Below are 17,833 nucleotides of genomic sequence, written 5' to 3'. Positions count from 1 at the left end.
TAGACTACTCCATTGCAACAGCAGTGGCCAGTAATATCCGCCATTTTGGACCGTAGGTGACTGCCGTAATGAGGCCAGTAAATCGTCCCGCAGGACAAATATCTAGCAAAATAACGTCTAACCATATTCTCTTTCCTGATGTTGTGCCAAAAAGTGATTAGCTGTAGGTTGTGTCGTGGTTCTGTGCTGCTTGCCCACGGTGTAACGGTCCAAAATGGCGGCCGCGCTGTTGTAAAAAAAAGTACCGTATGTCAACTCTATCAATCCAAATTCTTTGAAACAGATCACACAGCATCGACGTAACTTTCAACTCCAGTAGGTGGCGGTAATGCACAAAAAGCTGTTTGCCGCCATAAAACAATAGAAGAAGACGTAACTTCCGCCTTTACGTTCGGGACAGCATGGCGTTAGCAGAACTCGTTTCAGCTCTCAATAATTTAGCAGACGATTTAGAGAATCATCAAGCATCAGCAACTGATGTTTGTGATAGGGTGAAAACCATCTCAGAGAGGGTGGAAGAACTTTCTGCCTTCACAGGTCTCGACACCTCAGGTGTTCTAATTAAATTGACACAGGTGTTACAGGCTCTCCCAGTGGCAAGGCGAGTAGGAAGACCTACCATTGAGATACCCGCCGAGGCTATAGAGTGGTACCTTTGTCATGGTTTCAAAATTCGAGAAATCGCGGCCCTGTATGGAGTCTGCAAAAATACCATTCTCAATAAAATGCAGCAAAATGGTCTAAGGTAAGAATTCTTCTACCACTCTGTAATGTGTGCTTTGCCTTGTCTAGTGTTGAAGTGATGTAGCCTAGTCCTGAGCTGTTTCTAGGTAGTCTCTTGCCCTGTTGGGACTCTTTCTGCTAGCTATGCTAATAGCTAACAGGAAAAGTCGCAACGGGGCAAGGTGTAGAGGCCATTTACACCTGGCGTTAACATGCGTTTTCTGTCATCAGATTGCAATCATATTGTGTTTTATCACTGGACATGCCAGGTGTAAACACCCCCAAAACGCATTGAAGAAGGATTGCAATCTGATCGGCCAAACCACCTCCGGAGGTGGTCAGGGATGCATTGTGTGTGTACACATTGAACACAAGTGTAAATGCAATGTGCCCTCTCAATCTGGATACAGCAACTTTATGCGGATTGAGAGGACAACCATTTCTGCAATCTGATTGCAATCAGATTGCAGAAAATGCATGTTAACGCCATGTGTAAATGGAATCAGGCTGAAGTGATAAAATACAATCTGATTGCAATCTGATGGCAGAAACCACATGTTAACGCCAGGTGTAAATGGCCTCGTAGTCTCGTACATGAAGCCCGATTTATACTTTGTGGTGCGATGGTATTTGGGCATTCTTATACCTCTGATAGAAACCTCTGTTGTCAGCAAGTTACATAGCCTATTTCAGCAAAACCCTATTGCAACAATGATTTAGCTCACTTGTTATGTCTGGGGTCATCTTAACGTCTACTCGTGCTTTTGTGTGCCACCCCAGACGGATCCGCTCGCTATGCCGACCACCCGCAGTGCCGACGGCCCACAATGCCCACAGCCCAACACATTTATCACTCAACTCGTCAAGCGTCCCACGTTCGGTTTAGGGTTATGTGTGGGGTGGGAGAGGTTAGGTTTAGGGTTAATGTCTGGGGTGGTTTAGGCGTGGGGGTGGGAGAGGTTAGGGTCCCGGGGAGGTTAGGTTTAAGCGTGGGGGGTGGGAGAGGTTATAGGTTTAGGTGTGGGGGCTGGGAGAGGTTAGCTCCAGCCGGTCCACCGACACGCTGCACGGCGCCTCGCTCAGCTAGTTCTGCTTGTGGCATTGCGGCCTGTCGTCACTTAGCGGCACCCCCAGACAGTTTTAAGTTGGTCACCAGAACCAGTGATGTGTGTTTTCAATGAATCTAACATGGTTAACATGGAAGAATCTGGAGCACACGGGTCACTGGTGAGAAGGTTTCTTTAATAGGCTAAGTGCACCAACATTTCGACGCAACGCGTCGCCAGGATGAAGACGCGTTGCGTCGAAATGTTGGTGCACTTAGCCTATTAAAGAAACCTTCTCACTAGTGACCTGTGTGCTCCAGATTCTTCCTTTGTTGTGATATCCTCCTGTTCTGAGAAGCACCAACCTCCCTCTTTTGGGGAGCTGAAGCGCAAGAGATTTCCTTCTTCATGGTTAAAATGGAGTTTAAAGTTCAATGGGTTTATAGGAGGGGGGCGTGTCTGATGAAATAAATATCACATATCTAAATATTGAATCAAGCAACTTAAAACCTGCCAGGGGTGCACACAAAAGCCCAAGTATGTTGTTAAATTGACCCCAGAAGTGTTTTAACGTGAAATACCCCTTTAATATGGACCTTGTTTTCTCCTCTGTTAGTGTGTCAGCCATGTATTCAAATGTCACAGATGCGCAGCTGGATACTCTGGTGCTGGAGATCCACAGAGCGCACCCACAGTGTGGATACCGCATGATGAGAGCGTATCTTCGCACAAGAGGTCATCTCATGCAAAGTAGGTTACTTGTTAAAGCATCAGTCCTCCCATATAGAGACACTGCATGTAATAGGCCACGCCCATCACGGGGGAAGAGCGCCGTTCATTTCCACACACCAGCGTAATTTTCCTTGAATTAAACATAGCTAAAAGCTGTTGTGTGGTGGGCTGCGCAGAAAACAAATGTAAAAAATCGACAGTTAAAGTTTTTTTGTACTCCTGAGCAAAACAAGGAAGCCATTGAGAATTGGTGAGAAGAAAAATGTGGATCTAGCTGTCAAGAAGTAAGTTGGAGTGTTCATCTTCCGTATATACGATCTTTTGATGCAACACGCAACCATGCACGTGACATAGGAGAACGCCAGGATTGGACAGGAGTTTGTGTTTTCCCCCGTCTTGGGCGTGGTTTCTGAATGATGACGCGTTACGCAGTGTCTCTATGATTGTATCCCATTAAATATTCCACCATTTCAAGATAATTATTTAATCTAAATAATTAATAGATTAATCACAAGTGTTATTATTATTATCCATTCATAGCCTATCGCATATCCTGTCATACAATTCAATTACATCTCTTTCCCTTTACCATGTCAAGTTGCAAGAGTGCGCAAATCACTCCAAAGAGTGGACCCAGAGGGCACAGAATTTCGAGCTCTGGCCAACCGGACACTATATCGCCGGCAATATAATGTTGCAGCACCAAATTTCATGTGGCATATAGACGGAAATCACAAATTAATCCGGTAGGTAACCCCTAAACCCTTGTGTGGCCTTGCCTGCCCTGTAGGTGTGCGCACAATGTCTCCCTCTGTCTCTCTCCCGCTCCCTCTCTCTCCCTCCCTCTCCCTCAGTCTCTCTTGTGAGCCTCAGACTGATTACATCATCACTGATGATGTGTGTGTGTGTGTGCATGTCTGTCTCTTGTGTCTGTGTGTGTGTGTGTGTGCGCGCACGAGTGTGTGTATATGTGCATCACTGATGATGTCACAATGCCTCTGACATCACTGATGTCATCACTGATAAACTGATGTCACAATTTATGACATCATCACTGTGAATTTATGACATCACTGATGATGTCATCAGTGGGACAGAGACACAGAGCCCCAGCTCCCACTGATGTTGCGGACTTTGTGGTCCTGTTAGCTTATGTGGACTTTTTACTGCAGAATAACTGTTACTGTTCCAGTGAACTGCACCTTATGTACATTTTTGCATAGGAAGCTATTTTTGCTTTTGCTAACCTCATGTACAGTACATACCTGCTACTATGCTATGTATATATCTCTTGATTAGCTGACCTGTCTATCTCTACCCTCCTCTTTCCTTTTCACAAAAACTACAAAATGGTGGCGCTTGCAAGAAAAAAAGATTTTCACCCACTTCTTTAAACATGTAAACCTGTGATGTGACACAATGGATGTGACAATAAAGTTGATTCTGATTAAAATTTTAACCTGAATCTTTGGTCAGTTTACTCATGCTAACCTTTTTTTTGCCTCAAAATAAGCTGGCGATTCGTCATCCACGGTGGGATTGATGGTTTCAGCCGCCTTGTGGTGTTCCTGACGCCTGCCACCAACAACCGTGCTGAGACAGTACTTCATGCTTTCCTTGGTGCTGTCAGGCAATATGGTTTGCCATCTCGTGTGAGATCTGATAAGGGAGGTGAAAACATTGAGGTGGCCCACTTCATGGTCCAAACCCAGGGAGTAAACCGCAATTCCCATATAACTGGGAGGAGTGTGCACAACCAGAGGTAAATTAAATGATTCACTTAATTGTATACACATCAACCCAGTATAGGCCTACACATTACACATAAAAACATGGTGAAATATTTATACCATAACATTAAGTTTTTACAGTGTTCAAGAACTTGATACATGCAGGTATTTAAAAAATTTAAAGTGGGTTGGCACTGTGGAACTATACGAGGCATCAGCCGAGCAGCATTTTGGTAAACAAACTGCGTTTCCGTTTGTAAACTTCAATGGGACCCTATGGAGTGAGCCTTGAGTGCTCACTCTAGTCTAGCCCCAGCTGTGCGGTGTAGATTTTTAAAACTGCAACAGTTTGTTTGGCACAACTCATACTAGTTAACTGCTGCGGTTCCGAGTGTTTTGCGGTGATTTGTTGTTGTGACGTCACGCTGATTCCTCGTATAGTCATTTCTGTAATGTTATACTTGTAATGTTAATGTCCATGTGTAATGATCAAAGGTATGGTTACACATGGACATGCCTTATTTTTTTTAACTTTTTCTCTTTAATGTTTGTTGATGTTGCACCATGGTCATGCCTTATTTTTGCATATTTGTCTTTAATGTTCTATCAATGTTACTACTGCTGCTATAGTATAAAATACAAGGTAACCTGCTATTGCTGCTATAGTATACTCGATTCCTAGGCTCACCGGCTGCGCGGCCTCGCCCATCCTTCAGCTCGCATTCGTAGCTCGGCTGCTGCGCGGCGGCTGTGTGGCCAATGAGACCAGCATCACTGATGATGTCAGATTTATGACATCACTGATGATGTCACAGTGGGATTTATGACATCACTGGTTTGATTTGATTTATTCTGATCCCCATTAGCCTATGCAAAGCATTAAGCTACTCTTCCTGGGGTCCACATAGAACATTAAACATACATTTACAAACAAGACAATCAAATAAGCAAAAATAATACAACACAAAATAAAATAGAGACCAACACAAAAGAGGCTACTGTTCTTACATAAGTTACATAAATTACCAGCCAGAAAGAAGCTATTGGTTTGCATTTAAGAAGTAGCATCTCAGTCTAATTTACATGAATGACCAACCTGACAAGAATACTGGGATTTATGACATCACAGTGGGAGAGACAGAGAAACGGATAGAGCCCTAGCTCCCATTTATATACTGACTGATACCCAAGGTTTCCGCACATAATGGTTATGCCCTATTTGCACATTTATATATATTTCTTTCCTCTCTCCCTTTATTGTGTTACGCTGATGTTGTTGTACAGTATTTTTTGAGAACATTACATTACATCATTTGGCAGATGCTTTTATCCAAAGCGACTTACATTAACACATTTTTGTCAGCAATAGAGCAATCAACTATGCAACACAGTCTATGACACCTACAACCTCTGAAGGAACAGTGGTACAAGTTTAGTTTAGTTTATTTTTTTAAGAAAGAGAAAGAAGTTACCGTAGATCAAGAAGGGCCCAGATGGAGCCTGAAAAGGTGTGTCTTTAGTCCCCACATACCCCACATTGCATTTAGCTGCTTTTACGTGTATGAGTAGTGACAAATAAACATTGATTTATTTTTATTCATTCTTAGAAGTTATTTTTCTTTTCTTCTTTTTTGTAGAATCGAGCGTCTCTGGCGAGATGTATACATACAAGTCTTGGACCTGTTCCACTCACTCTTCCATGCGATGGAAGCATCGGGGATGTTGGTGCCAGACAATGAAATCCATCTGTATGCTCTACACTGGGTGTTCCTGCCTTTGCTTCAGAGTCACCTTGGCAGGTTCCAAGAAGCCTGGAACTTCCACAGTCTGAGAACTGCAAATAACCAGTCACCCTACCAGCTGTGGCTACGGAATGGAGATTCTGCTGGAGATCCCCAGGCAGTAAGTAGGATCAAACTAAAGCTAGCCCCAGATGTAGTGGTTGCCTACATTATTTTGGATGTAAACAGGCTGATGATGCTAAAGTGTGTCATGGTGGCTACATGGCTCCAGTGTGTTTGTTAACAGGAAGCAACTACATGCATTCAGTTGTAGGGTAATATGCAATAATTAATTCTGACATTTTGTTAGGTTGATGCACTTTATGGTGCAACCATTGATGGTCCAGAGCTGGTGGACAGGGATGATGGAGTCCAAATCCCTGAAATCCAGTTACCCCATGACCTGACCCCAGAGGAGCTTGCAAGACTGCCCAGCCGAGATGTTCCCCTGAGCGAAGCACTTACTGTTTACAGTTCAACAGTAGAGGAGCTGGAAAACATGTTTTCGTAAAATGTAATAAACACTTGAAACCAAAATAATTCTTAATCCTTTTATTGCTTAAATATAAGTTCAGCAGTCATTTTGATGTAAATGTTCAGTTTAATTTAACCTGCTTGAGTGCAAGATATGAATGACAACTACAGGGGAAGTCCTAGAAATGCACTGGATGTACATGTGTGCTTTATGTTGGCAGAGAGGAGAAGACGGGAGGACAAAATACCATGTGCCATTTTTTATGTTTGGGTTAATCAGTGTGTGAGTGTGCCATAGTAACATTTCAGCACATTGTTTTCAATGTCATTCCTTCATTTACAAAGGGTTCCAATGTCAAAATGGGACAATGTGTAACAAAGGGGACTTGGTATGTGGATGAGAGGGAAAGTCACCCCCCCCCTGCAAAAAAACATATCTTGCACACATTGCTACTGTGCCATTGTTTGAGCTGCTCCATGTCAGTTGTTGCATGCAGCAGGGCTGAGACCATGGCGATGAAGACAAGTCATGCAGATACTGGGGACTGCTGGGCCATTTCTGCTTGGTGAAGTCCACACCTGAAGGAAAATGAACACATGTACCCACAATCCCAGTTAAACACAGTACTGACATAATCATATCAGGATATAATGGTAACTGGTTATTGTGAAATTATTCTAGAGTAGACAAAGTGGCCATAGATGAGAGGTGATGGGAGGATTAAGAGGTTAGGGAAGTGACAGCTGACCTACAGTATCTGTGCAGCCTAGGTCCAGTCCATCTTCTCCCTGGCTGTGTGATTGAGGTCTGACAGCAACATCCTCCATGGCTGTGGTCACAATTGATGAAATGCTGACTCCATCATTGTGTCATTAAGCTGTAAACAAGAGGGAGAGAAATGTGTCAGTCATTTTGAACTGAAAAGTTACATGAATCAAGACAACCAACACAATTGAAAATACAGGCAGAGCCAGGCAGGGTCTTTGTAGCTAAATAAGCTGCCACACACTTCTAGTGGCTATGTGATTATTGAGAATTATCGTTTCTATGAGCAACATAGCCTACTTTGTTATTGTGTTTTTAAGACTATGCTGCATATTCTGCCTTCAACGTTATGACAATGCATGTATTATTAGTTTTAATAAACCTTATTTAACCAGTCTTGTTGAGATGAATAGGCTATGTCTTTTTCAAGGGAGCTATGGAGGGAAATGTGTGCAACAGGGGCTTACAATAAAGTTTTTGTCAAGATAACGTGTTAGGTTTTGGTAGACTATGTCGATCTGTCTGTGTAAGAGAGGGATCTACTGGACACTGACAGCTAAATAGCTGTAACCACAGATTGTAACCCCTTCTCTCTAGTTTATCATAGGACTTGTTCAACGCTCATTAACGTTACTTATCATGGCCTAACGTTAGCCAGTTATCCAGTTAGCCAGTTATCAGCCAGTTAGGGAGACTAGCCTTCAGGTGTAACTAGCTAGTAACGTTCACTTACTAGCTTACTAGCACCCATGTCCTGCAGACCAAGATCGCTTTATGACACTTATATTCTTCTCTCCTGACTAGATCCTTGTTTGTGTTGTCTCGTTATAGCTTGGTTAATGCCGTTTACAATCTGGTTAAACAAGGCTAGTTTACCGGTAATGCTGGCTGTAGCTGGATGTCTCAGTAACGTTAAAAACTGCAACTTAACGTTACCTGTTAGTGTTCGTTGATGTCAGCTGACTCCCGCTGACGATCCCTCCAACATTGCATCTCTTATCTCATTCAAGTCTACATTCACTTCATTAATCGACGATAAAACTTTTATCAGCCACTAAAAACTTGTGATACAGGTAATTCGCTGGCATTTAAACATGGTGGAGTGGGTCAGGGTCTTGCAGACAGACCAAAGTAGCCGAGAGCAGCCGAGAGCAGAGGAGTACCCAATCAGCGAATAGGTCCGACCCTATGGTCCCGCCCCGTTTGGGTTGATTGACAGATGGCGCTGTATTGGTCCAATAATTAAATACACAATGAAATAAATAAAAACGCCAATGAAATAAATAAAAAACGCAATGAAATAAATAAAAGCTCAATTAAATAAATAAAAACCCTAATGAAATAAATAAACACACAATTAAATAAATAAAAACCCTAATGAAATAAATAAATACACAATTAAATAAATAAATACATTTATTTATTTCATTTTGTTTTTAAATTTCATTGCGTTTATTATTTATTTCATTGTGTTTTTTATTTATTTAATTATGTATTTATGATTTAATTTTTGGACCAATGTACTTGAGAAGTCATCATGAAATAGATAAAAGTGGTCATGAAAAGTCATCAATAAATAAATAAAAGAGGCAATGAAAAGTCACAATGAAATCAAAAACACAATGAAATAAATAAATGTATATATTTATTTAATTGGGTTTTTATTTATTTCATTGTGTTTTTGATTTATTTCATTGCCTGTTTTATTTATATCATGGAGTTATTTATTTATATCATTGTGGTATTTCATATATCATTGTGGTATTTCATATATAATTGTTGGGCCGATACGCTTCCATATACAGCTGGCCTTTTTGCCTTTTTGGTTTGTATGGAACTGCATAGGTATGTGAAAAGAGAAGAGGAATTACTCAGATTTAAAGTAAATATCAGGACTTTGACCTGGATTCATCAAGAACACAGCTCATTTCCAATATATATATTGATTTTCAGCAGAAAAAATTGTTGAGTATCTCTTCCCCGCCCCCCCCCCCCCCCCCCCCGATTTTTTATCCCATTTTTTATCCCCCATTAGTGCTAATTTAATTTATTTATCCTGGTTGCTGCTCCACCCTCTGCTGATCTGGGGAGAGCCAAAACTGGCTCATGCTTCCTCCGAGACATGGGCAGTTAGCCAGCCGCTTCTTTTTACCTGACAGGGGAAGCTTCACCGGTAGGACATAGCACGTGGGAGGATCACGCTATTCCAACCAGTTCCCCTCTGAACAGGCGCCCTTAACGACCAGAGGAGGAACCACATTAGCGAACGGGATATTGCATGTTTTGGTGAAGGGGGTTCCTATATGAAGGAAACCCCCGGGAGGCACGGGGAGAACATGCAAACTCCACACAGAAAGGCCCTTTTTGATGACCCCACCCGGGCGGTGGGCACTCGAGGACATGCGGACGGGCACGCATTCCTTCAGCGCTCACAGCGTCCCAGGTGGGAATCGAACCCAGGACCTTCGAGCTGTGAGACGACAGCGCTTACCACTGCACCACCGTACCCCCCTGCGTATCTCTTTAACAATGGTTGTAAAAAAGTCACTAGCTTTGTTGCTAGTCACATTTGACAAATAATGTCAGCAGGGGGTCACGTCAGCAATTCCAGAGACATGAAGTTGGCAACAGTGCTCAAGCTACAACTCAAGAGTGTTTTAGAATAGAGATTAGGGCTAAAGACAAGACTGTAAAGTGGCTTTTAAACATGAAGTCTGGATCATGTCTGGCTAGCGGCTAGCAGGATATTGTCCGGTTTTACCTTTTTAAACATGAGGGGTCTTTGTTTAGAAACAGCTGGAAAAGGTCAGTATTCTCTCTGCCAGTGGGCGGGGGGGGGGGGGGGGTGCGGGAGCATGCACGTTATTCCCTACAAGGCAAATAGTTGTCGTGTGAGTCATCAAAAACAGCTTTAGCGAATCTTTAACCAAACTCCATTCCAAAATATGCCGTTTTAACTCGAGGGTCCATTCCGACCGCGAGGGGTGGAAGTATGCCAAAAATGAGCGCTTGTTACATAAAGCCGCCCAGTCAAAATAGTGGTCGGACCGTCATCAATCACTGTGGGTGATTTATTTTACAAGTGGCATTGAAGTCATATCTGACTAGTTTTCAATGTATTTCTCCCCACAAAAGTTAGGCTAGGCCTATGTCTCACTTTTTCTGACATGGATCAGCAGCGCAGCAGTAAGCTGTCTCCTCTCCTCGGTGTGATGGACCTGCCTGCCTGCATAGCTGAAGCGCGTTGGGATCCCTAGCTCTACCAAACAATTCAAAGCCGTTTGCAGCACTTGAGGAAACCGTGAGTTTGCTCGTTTAATTTGTTGATATAAGCGATTGCCCGAACGATTCATTAATTAATAAACTAGTGAACGTGAAGTGCACCACCCGCCCACTCAGACATGATCGGGATTATGAGCTGCCAGTGTTTAATAGCAACCGCTTTTCCTATTATGCGTATCCTATACCGGCGACCGAGATGAATATGATACGGACTCGCGGGAGTGCGCGTAGGCCGGCTTATTGTTGTTTAACATGTAGGCCAACCGGCTAGGTGCAGGTTATAATACGGATTCCACTGCATGTTAAGAAGTGGCTTAACTGTGTCATGACCAGGGTAGGAAATTAGCAGGGGCTCGGGGCAATATGCCCCCAAATAATCTAGAATTGCCCTTGGAACTGGGGTGACTTTTAAATGCCCCCATAAAATAAAGAGCTTCATACTTTCTGTATCTTAACATTATTCTGTATTTGCAAAGCGTGACTCAAAAATGGCTAACTAGGCATCGCACAACCCCCCCCCTCCTCCTCCTACTAGCGTTATTTACCTCAGTGACAGGCAGCACAAGCTAGCTGGCCAGCTAGTTCACTCATGTTTTTGCAAAGTACATTAATAACATGCCGGACAATCAACAGTGTTGTTGAGATCTTTAACGGTGATTGTTTATGAACTTTTAGAAATAAAATATGCTTGGATAAGACTCATTGATTGGTCTGTCATGCTACATAGGTGCAACTCAGGTATTTCCCAACATTTGATAAAATTGCCCTGGAAATTAGCCAAAATGCCCCCAAAATATATTTCACCGGGTTAAAAATAGCCCTCGTTTAAAAAGGTTAATTTCGTACCCTGGTCATGACATATAGTCACCGACATTTAGAAACAAATCCACCTCATCAGAAAGGGTTAGGGTTACGACTCTATACATGAGTATTATTCTCCGGGGTTTACTGTGGGACAGAGAAAATGTGCGTATGAAGAGGTGAGGGGAGAGAGAGAAAGGAGCACAGCACAGTGCTGTTGACGAGAGTAGACACAGTGTCTCTCTCTCTCTCTCTCTCTCTCTCTCTCTCTCTCTCTCTCTCTCTCTCTCTCTCTCTCTCTCTCTCTCTCTCTCTCTCTCTCTCTCTCTCTCTCTCTCTCTCTCTCTCTCTCTCTCTCTCTCTCTCTCCTCTCTCTCTCTCTCTCTCTCTCTCTCTCTCTCTCTCTCTCTCTCTCTCTCTCTGTCCGGAGAGTTGTTTCCATGTTGCCAAACACTATTGACAGTTTGAGCCTTCCCGCAGACGGCAAAACAAGCAGTTTTATTAGCGAACGTGTATTGACGATGCGGTGCAGGATTGCCCTGTGTAGTTACACTGTGTAGTTGTTTGAGCACATTGCTCGAGCTGTAAACAACGCTATCTTGGTGAGTACTCAACCAATTTGAAAAAAATATGTCACGATGAGTCCCTTAGACACATACAGTGTGGAAAATAGGGTCCAGGTTGAAAAAAAAACAAAATTCTCCTTTAACGAGCCACGCGCAAATGAGGCAAACATCAAAGGCGCTGCTGCTCGTCTGCACGGGCGTCAAGTCAGCCAGAATGTACAAGTACGTCATCCACTTTGTTGCTTTCAAACTAAAATGCTTATTGTAACGTAACCTTATTTATTTTGATTAATGCGTTACAGCCACAGTTTCACGCCATATAACATCACGAGTATTTTGATACAAGGTTTGCTGCTTCATTCATTGAAATACCTTTTCTCCTCCAACGTGCATCAATAAGCTATTTACTTTTGTTTAAGTAACATTATTTTGAAAGTTTTAACCGGAAGTTTTCCAGCTCATCCCGAAAATGGTGGCTGAAGATATTCTCCCGAAGGAGACGCACACTTCTTCAGCGGCAGCGCACGCCCGATAAAACTCATTCAAAACATTGCACTAGTTTACTGACTATACTGTCATTTCCCATAACGTTAGTCACAAGAAATGTGGAGAAAGAATCACTTTTTGGGAGACAATCGCTTCATGCTGGTCACTATTCAGCTGCAGCTGTAACGTTAATCACACTGGTCAGTTTTCACTTTTTGGCAGAACACCGGACCTACACCACGTTAGTGCAACAGTGATCATAAAGTAAAATGGATGATACTGGACAATAACCTGACATTGCTGGACAATGGAGTGGACATGGAAATGCCTTCGCTTGTTTCACAACTTGTCTGCTCTAAAGCGCTAATGGCTGCCATCCATCCAACCATCGGAGATACTAGGCTCGTTTGAGATGAGCAAATTATGCGCAGATTCGACCAGCGCCTTGCTTGCCCCGTTGCATGATGGCCTGCCCGACTGCGTGAGTCACGTGACTCTCGCGAGAGCGAGGCGGGCGCAGATTTGGAGCGAGGCGCCGCAGTTGCTCCCCACCAACTGTGCCCGACTGCGGCTGACAGAGGATGACGAGAAACGCATCAAGCTGAGCGCCCATTGGTTCAACACAGGTGCATCACAAACCCACAGTGAAGTGTAGAAACTTCAATGTATATCTATTCCAAGCTGTCACTCCATATTTTACATAAATACCACCTGGAATGCCTACATTAAAATAAAAATAAGGAATCTGAAGGGCTGTGTTATTTGAGCAGTGAGTGTGGGTGGCGCTAATGCATGTTTTAATTTGTTTACAAACCGCTGTTAAACCAAACTGTAGAAGAAGAAAAGCAGCAGTGAGTGTGCCGTCGGGGGTGTTCGACTTGTTGACGCCTCGCCTGACTGTGCTCGCCTGCTCTCGTCTGCTTTCCAGGCGAGCCTAGTGTCTGAGGTAGGCTTTAGACCAGCGTTTCTCAACTGGTGGGTCGCGGGGCCGTTTTGATTGAGTCGTGGACATTGGCCATTTTTTTTTTTTTTTTTTTTTTTTTTTTTTTCCATATTTCATTTGAGTTAAATTCAGATTATTGAAACTGGATTAGCCTGACCAGTTTTACTTGTTTAACAAGCTGAAGCATATGCTCTGCCTGTAATTCAAGAGAAGTCTGCCTTTTCATTTCATATTTAATTTTAGTTCAATTCAGATGATTGAAACTGAATTAGCATGGTCCCAGTTTAATTAAAAGTTATAACCAGTTTAACTAAAAAGCATATAGCCTGCCTGTGATTCAAGAAAAGTCTGCCTTTTTATTTCATATTAGTTAAATTCAGACTATTGAAACTGGATTAGCATGACCAGGTTAAGTTAGGTTAATTTTTATTATTATTATTATTATTATTATTATTATTATTATTATTATTATTATTATTATTATTATTATTATTATTATTATTATTATTATTAACTTGTTTAAAAACATATAGGCATGTAATTCAAGATAAGTCTGCCTTTTATTTCATATTTCATACAGTTCAAATAAGACTTTCTGAGCATGACCAGTTTGACTTGTTTAAATTTAAAAACATATAGGCCTGTAATTCAAGTCTGCCTTATTTCAATTGGTTTTTAGCCCTAGTTGCACTTCTGTTGCACTTTTTTGTTCATTTGAGGTTTATAACAGTACATGAAGGCATTGTGTATTAACTCATTGAGTGCCAGCCACTTTTGGAGAACGGACGCTCCCAGTGCCAGAGTTTTCAGAGCGTTTTCAGTGATTTCTCGAGGCCCACAGAATATTGTGTGATATTACTATGTAAACACCGAACACGCAAAAAGAACAAGGAGACTCTATTGTATCATCAGCAAAAAAAAGTTTATTGATACCATTTTCCGTTCTTTAGTTATGAGCCGGAGAAGATAGGTTGTTTTCAGCGTTTTCAGGCATTTCAAATTATAAGCTGAGATATTCAGCCTTTTGTGAAATGCAGCATTTCAAGCACATTCACTGACTCTAGATACGGTAATATTTTCTGATGTAGTGATGTGGTGTAGTTGTGTCCTGCCCTGCGTGCCCCACCCCCCCTCCCCCCCCTCAGCTGAAAACTCCTCCCCACACTAGTAACACACAGCCTCGCACCAAGCGTCTAGGAAGCCTGGGAAGCGCCGCCTCCCAGGCAGCGCAACATGGAGAAGCCACACGCGGACTGCAGTGAAAGGTTTGGCTTTTCAGTGTCGCGCTGCTGCTTTTCTAGCGGCTAATCATGTGGAGAAACTATGCTGACAGACAGACAGAGGCAGAAGGACTCAGTTGTGTGCGCGGATTGACTGTGTTCGCACGCACCGTCAGTTGCAGCCAGAACAATCTACATGGCTCTGGACTGCAGCATGAGCGGGTTCTCTTTCATCAAGGCTATTTCAGGCTGTGTATTCCTGACATTTCTGTAATCTGGAGAGCACTGTCGCCACCTAAGGGTTCTGTAAAATAGGTTATAGACCTCCAATAGCTACTATAGTTGTACAGGAGCTGCGGAAGGCTTTGATCGACGTCCCACCGTCAAAAAACGCATTGGACGTCGAAGGACGTCCGTGGCACTCTACGTCACTATTTAATTGGACGTCGAAGGACGTCCATGGCACTCAATGAGTTAAATGAATGCGCTGTTTTCTGTGCAATAAATTTGAGTGGTTTAAAAAAAAATCCGAAATTTGGGTCGCGACTTCATGACAAGGAAAATAGTGGGTCCTGAGGCTACACCAGTTGAGAACCACTGCTTTAGACGTTAGCTTAGCGTCACCTAATATCACAGTCAGTCCCTCTCCTGACAAAAACTGCTCCAGGTAGCGCTTTTTCCATGCAAAAATGCAAACGTTGTGTGAACAGCCCCATACACAGCAGATTACCCCTGCTCAGTCATTAGGCGTGCGAGTACTCAAGCACTCGTTCATAATAGAAGGAGAGTACTCAAGTATTTAAATTGCTTAAAATACCCATCCCTAAACCTAATGAACATCTATCATTTCTAGGGGTGGGACAAAATATCGATACTCACGGTATCGCGATATTTCCACTTGCGATACGTTATCGATACACTGGCACCAAGTATCGATATGTTTATTAAAAAAAAAAAAAATTTTTTTTTTTTTTTTTTTTTTTTTTTTTTAATAAACAGGCTAAAATATTATGCTGTGTGTGGTAGTTCAAACATAGTTTCAAGTTGACGTTTATTTATGTTTGTAGTTGAAACAAAAACATAAATACTGTAGGCTACTGAATGGAAATGTTTGATCATTAATATCTACTTTTAGAAATTATATAGGTAGGTAGGTTATATAGGTTTTCTTGTTTTAATAATAATAATAAAAAGACTTAATGTGTAACTTTTCCTCCGTGGTATCGAAAATGGTATGAGTGAGTGAACTCTGAGAGAGTTCATGTCAATTCTGCTAATAAATACATAATACCTGCTTCTTGCCTTTTAGGGGTATTTTTTTCTCTTCAGTTACACAGGTATCGTGATGTATCGTCTTCCAATATATCGATTATCGCAGTATCGCTGTATCGTGATATATCGTTATCGAGGGCCAAGTATCGTGACGATATCGTATCGTGAGCTACTCAGCGATTCCCACCCCTAATCATTTCACAGATTCTTCCTCTCACCAGGGAGCTGAGGGCCCTCCACGGGGCTTGGGCCACCCCGAGGTCATCCAGGATTGTGGAGAAGACGGACCGCTCCTCAGCCCGGTCGATCTGCAGGGGGCTGGTCCCCAGGATGTTCACCCTGCTCAGGTGCAGCGGGACGGCCAGGTTGTTTGGGATCTGGCCTCCCACCGACACTATGCTGCCAGAGCAACCCTGGAGGACAGGACAGGGCGTCAGAGGAGAGGGTGAGGAGGGAGGGTGAGAGAGAGATGGAGTGAGAGAGTGAGTGAGTGAGAGGGTTGATTGAATTGATGGAAACTTGTGGCCGGTGATCACATACTGATGACGGTGATGACATACTGAAAACTCAATCTCATCAGTTGATCTAGGTTGTGTTGTGTCATGGCATTATTTATCACAAGGGACAGTGTGTGTGTGTGTGTGTGTGTGTGTGTGTGTGTGTGTGTGTGTGTGTGTGTGTGTGTCAGTATGTTCCCTTTAATAACAACACTGCTGCCCCTCGCACGGTCTGGCTGATCCGGGGAGGATGCCGTTTCCACAGCAACACTAGGTTGTATCTCTTCATTAGTCACGGGCCTGCTCTCCTGCTCTGGTCCAGAGTTGAGCTCTAATGCTGTGTTTGTCACGTACGTACATGTGTACACACACACACACACACACACACACACACACAACTGTGGCTGTGAGACAGGGGTGGATGGTAATGTTATCTCCCTGTACAAACAAACAATCACACTCTGATCCCATCAGTGCTTTAACACACGCACACACGCACACACACACACACACACACACACACACACACACACACACGCGCACGACTGTAGAGACGTAAGCTCTTAAATCTCAGACTAGCCTACAGTATACTGTATGCATAACAAATGTACCAATTAAGAGCCATTCAGAGCGTTCATTGTTGCTCTTTGACAGATAGAGGAGTTTTGTTTGGCTACTTTTCCTCTCCTGGAGGAAAAGACGGAAAAGCTGCATGGCACGCGTTACCAGTTTTTGACTTGAGCAAATATATGAGTCAACAGAGAGGATTAGACTGTTGCCGGCGATGCTTCATCCATGGTAGTCTGAGCAAAGAATCTGTTTCTCCTCGGCCTAGGAGACAAATGCTCATAGTGCAGCACTGTCGACTACTGCTGGGTGGGAACTCTGTGGAAAAGAGTATTTGTGTGTGTGTGCGTGTGTGTGTGTGTGTGTGTGTGTGTGTGTGTGCGTGTGTGTGTGTGTACCTCCTGCTGGGTTATGTCCAGGATGCGTTCCAGGGTCAGCTCTTCAAAGTAAAGGCGGTCGCACTCGTCAAAGTCGGTGCTGACTGTCTCTGGGTTGTGGTTGACCACCACCGTCCTCTTGCCCATCTGCCTCAAGGCCCTGATACTGGACACAGCGCACCAGTCGAACTCAACACTGCTCCCTGGTGGACCGAACCAGAGAATAATGTGATTATTTTAGTTTGATTGTTCTACTGAACAAGACAAAAAGATTCATAATATTCAGAGTAGCAATTGTTAAATCATATAGAGTAATGTATCCAGTGCAGACTTTATTTGAACAGCATGCACATTATATGGAAGCTTATCACCAGCCTCACCGATGTGGTAGGGCCCACAGCCCAGAACCATAATTCCCTGGTCTTTGAAGTCCAGATCGTGCTCCTGACGAATTGACAAAACCGATGTTAAGGATACACCCTTGGCAACATAAGGTTCATTTCCTGATCTAGTTATTTAGTATCATATTCAGGCTTCAAATCCCCCCCCCCCCCCCCCCCCCCCACCCCC

The 17,833-nt window shown here is 43.1% G+C and overlaps 1 protein-coding gene and 1 long non-coding RNA gene across 3 annotated transcripts; one reads left to right on the top strand and one right to left on the bottom strand.

Annotated features, from left to right (window-relative positions):
• Positions 1 to 400: 400 nt before the first annotated feature.
• Positions 401 to 6,539, top strand: LOC310793171 (uncharacterized protein). Its single transcript, XM_083654928.1, has 6 exons — positions 401 to 745; positions 2,386 to 2,519; positions 3,100 to 3,247; positions 4,015 to 4,263; positions 5,869 to 6,133; positions 6,323 to 6,539. The coding sequence occupies exons 1-6, from the start codon at positions 402 to 404 to the stop codon at positions 6,521 to 6,523; spliced, it is 1,341 nt and encodes a 446-aa protein (XP_083511054.1). The 5' UTR covers position 401; the 3' UTR covers positions 6,524 to 6,539.
• A 28-nt stretch (positions 6,540 to 6,567) lies between these two features.
• Positions 6,568 to 8,367, bottom strand: LOC310793170. 2 transcript variants are annotated; one of them, XR_014553510.1, is made up of 3 exons: positions 8,189 to 8,367; positions 7,236 to 7,364; positions 6,568 to 7,065 (listed from the first exon to the last, which is right to left on the bottom strand). It is a non-coding gene; the product is annotated as an uncharacterized lncRNA (long non-coding RNA). The 2 variants fall into 2 exon arrangements; XR_014553511.1 differs by having other exon boundaries at positions 7,240 to 7,364.
• Positions 8,368 to 17,833: the final 9,466 nt, after the last annotated feature.

Source organism: Poromitra crassiceps (genome assembly GCF_964638095.1).
Source record: "Poromitra crassiceps genome assembly, chromosome: 18".
Taxonomy (NCBI): Eukaryota; Metazoa; Chordata; class Actinopteri; order Beryciformes; family Melamphaidae; genus Poromitra; species Poromitra crassiceps.
This window is presented reverse-complemented; position numbering and strand designations above follow the sequence as displayed.